This window comes from Microtus ochrogaster, chromosome 22, assembly GCF_000317375.1.
Source record: "Microtus ochrogaster isolate Prairie Vole_2 chromosome 22, MicOch1.0, whole genome shotgun sequence".
Lineage (NCBI taxonomy): Eukaryota > Metazoa > Chordata > Mammalia > Rodentia > Cricetidae > Microtus > Microtus ochrogaster.
The window spans coordinates 33,044,140-33,046,893 of record NC_022023.1 but is presented as its reverse complement, the minus strand read 5'-3'; the positions used below and the strand labels follow the sequence as shown (position 1 = coordinate 33,046,893).

The 2,754-nt window shown below is 45.7% G+C and overlaps 1 protein-coding gene across 1 annotated transcript in view; it reads right to left on the bottom strand.

The window, feature by feature from the left end:
• Nucleotides 1–1,197, bottom strand: part of Fancf (FA complementation group F) — a 3,320-nt gene extending 2,123 nt beyond the window's left edge. The window contains exon 1 of the mRNA XM_026784259.1: nt 1–1,197. Within this exon, the coding sequence (XP_026640060.1) occupies nt 1–275 (275 nt within the window). The 5' untranslated portion in view covers nt 276–1,197.
• Nucleotides 1,198–2,754: the final 1,557 nt, after the last annotated feature.

Sequence of the window (2,754 nt, the reverse complement as noted above, 5' to 3'; positions counted from 1 at the left end):
CGGTTCCGCAGCAGGCGCAGGGCAAGGCGCGCGTCCCCGAACTCCAGCGCCGCGAAGCTGCGCAGCCCGGGCGGCCCGCCCAGCGACTGGATCCGCCTCTCTAGCGCCTCCCGCGCGCGGCCGCGGCCCGCGAAGCGTCGGTACACGTGGAGCAGATAGCGCGCCCACTGCAGCGCCCTACGCACGGTCGTTGCATCCCAGGAGCGAACCAGCGGTCCACACGACACGGCCAGCACCTCGGAGAAGCGCTCCACATGATGCACGAGCGGCTCCATGGCGGCCGCTTCCGCCCTGGCCTTCCAAGGAGCTAACCGATTGGACGTGTACGCGAAGGCCCGCCTTTGCTTGCTCTGCTATTGGGCGAGGGTTCGTGTCAATCTCGCTTCAGGGTTTCCGGGTCCCTTGGCGCTGGAAACAAACTGCCTATTGCGAGCTTCCACTGTGGTACTGGGAGAGAACTCGTTTGTGGGCATTTATGGTGGACGTTTTGAGCAGTTTCCCGAAAGGGGACTGACGTTCATTGCAGTGCGGATGGGTTCTGCGTGTGAACCCAAAGCTCTCAAACAGCCCGTTTGCCAGGTACTTGTGGAACCAGGACCCTCACAGGCTGGGCAAGCATGCTACCACAGAGCTGCACCCCCGGGCTTTCTTTTATTCTTCCCCCAACCCTGGATAATCCTCCCACTAAATTGATCTGTCAGCCTTTCAACTTGCAATACATTTGCCTCAACTGCTCTTGTAAATGACATTACTGCCCCGAGGCTCCTAGCCAAGCACGTGATCTAATGTTTATGCTCAAGTTAAGCGCTTGTGTATGCCAGAGTCTGCTAAATTCTGGCCTTTGATATCAAATCATATATTTAAGGTAGTTTTGTTTATCCATTAGCCCAGACTATATTGTTTGGGCTTGAGATTTTATTTTAATCTGATAGGCCTTAAAATCCTGGTTTGACTGGTAGAAATTACAACCAATGGATCAGCCCACCTTTTAGTAGGTGTGCAGAAGTTACTGGTTCATTCACTTATCGAATACTTAAGTCACGTGGTGTGATAGTGTGGAGTACAGGACTAGAATAATAAATTAAGTCTAGTTAAATGCCCCACAGGATATGCTAAGGTTCCGTTTAAGAGAGATAATTCAACCTCATATGTGGTAGGCAAAAGTAAGAGTCACTGTATCTTGGGTGTTAGGGGAAGTCTTATTGAATCCTCTTTCAACTGAAGGCCCAAAGGATACTCTGTAAGAGCCACAAGGCCATGGGAACCGTTAATGTGCCCCAAACTACTAGAATGAAATCTAGCTCTAATTCAGGGTGAGAAAGAAATCCAAACAGCGTCGATTCCATGGTTGGGACAGTGCAGAGAAACCTCACCAGCTCCAGCTCACCTTCTCAGACCCGATTCTGTCTTACATCTTGGCATCACAGTGAGTATCTATTTCACCTTCTAAGCCATTTTTATTGAGTAGCTATGCATGCCTATGACAATTTCCCATCGGGAGAAAGCACCATTTGGGGGTTGGAACCAGTGTTCCATTTAATTCAGAAAAGTTCAACTAAAGGTTGAAAGATGATAAATACCTTAATTTCAAGAAACCTGTACAATAGAGGCAGAAATTAGGAGGGCCCCAAACATACTAAAGTATAATGCAAGTCAAATTTTGTGTATTTTTAAATCTACAAGTGTGGTGTTTTTCAAGACCTTTTGGAAATATATAGAGTTCTGGAAGGTTTTTAGACTGAGCTTTGTTTTATCCCACAAAAAGGTTTACACTATTAGGAGATAATGCAAAATCAAGTAGAGAAATAATAGAAGTTAAAATGTGAATATAAGATATGTGTATTGTGTGCTGGAAATGCCAGGGACAGTCTTCTACCTGCCGGTCACTGTCTGCAAATTCCCAATATGTAGTAAATTAGTTCAGAAAATGGAAGTCCAGTTCTAGGAATTTTTTTTTAATTAAAATAGCATTTCATTCAAACCACAGGAGTTGAGCAACGTAAACAACCAAGAAAAAGACATTTTCACAAAGAATGTACGTCAGAGGGCTCTGGAGAGAACGGAAGTTATATGTGTAACATTCTGGTGTGGATTTTTGTTCCTTACTTTCAGTATGTATTCTGTGGTGTTTTCAGTAAGAGGTGGCCCTCCTGGCTCTGGTATTTGAACACTTGGTCCGTACTTGGTAGCACTGAGAAGGTGGAAGAGGTGCTGGAGGGAATATGTAATTAGGGTGGGTTTCGAGAGCATAAAGCCTCACCTACTTCTGGTTTCATCCTTTTCTGTTTCCTATTTGCAGGGGAGCATGCCAGCTCTCAGCTTTTTGCTTCTGCTGCCATGCTTGCCTCCATGCCGCGATGAACTCTTGCCCGACTCTGGAACCCTGGAACAGTAAGCTTAAATGAGCCCTTCTGTAAGTCACCTTGCTCATGATGTCTTATCACAGCAGCAGATAGTCGCTAACACTCATTTTCCATTACTGCTGCTCTGCTTTGGGATAGAGATGCTAGCTCAGCTCCACACCAAGACCAAAAGAATCTTAACTGATGACATTAATCCTGTCTTAATTTACTGATAGTCTAGGAGTCTATCCTTAAGCCTCTCTCTCTGTAACATTCTCTACTAAAATAAGTTCAGAAGTGGCCAGAGGAAATAACTAGTCATTAGGCTTACATGATGCAGAAAAATATTCTTATTCTTTTTTTTTTTTTGAGACAGGGTTTCTCTGTGGTTTTGGAGCCTGTCCTGGAACTA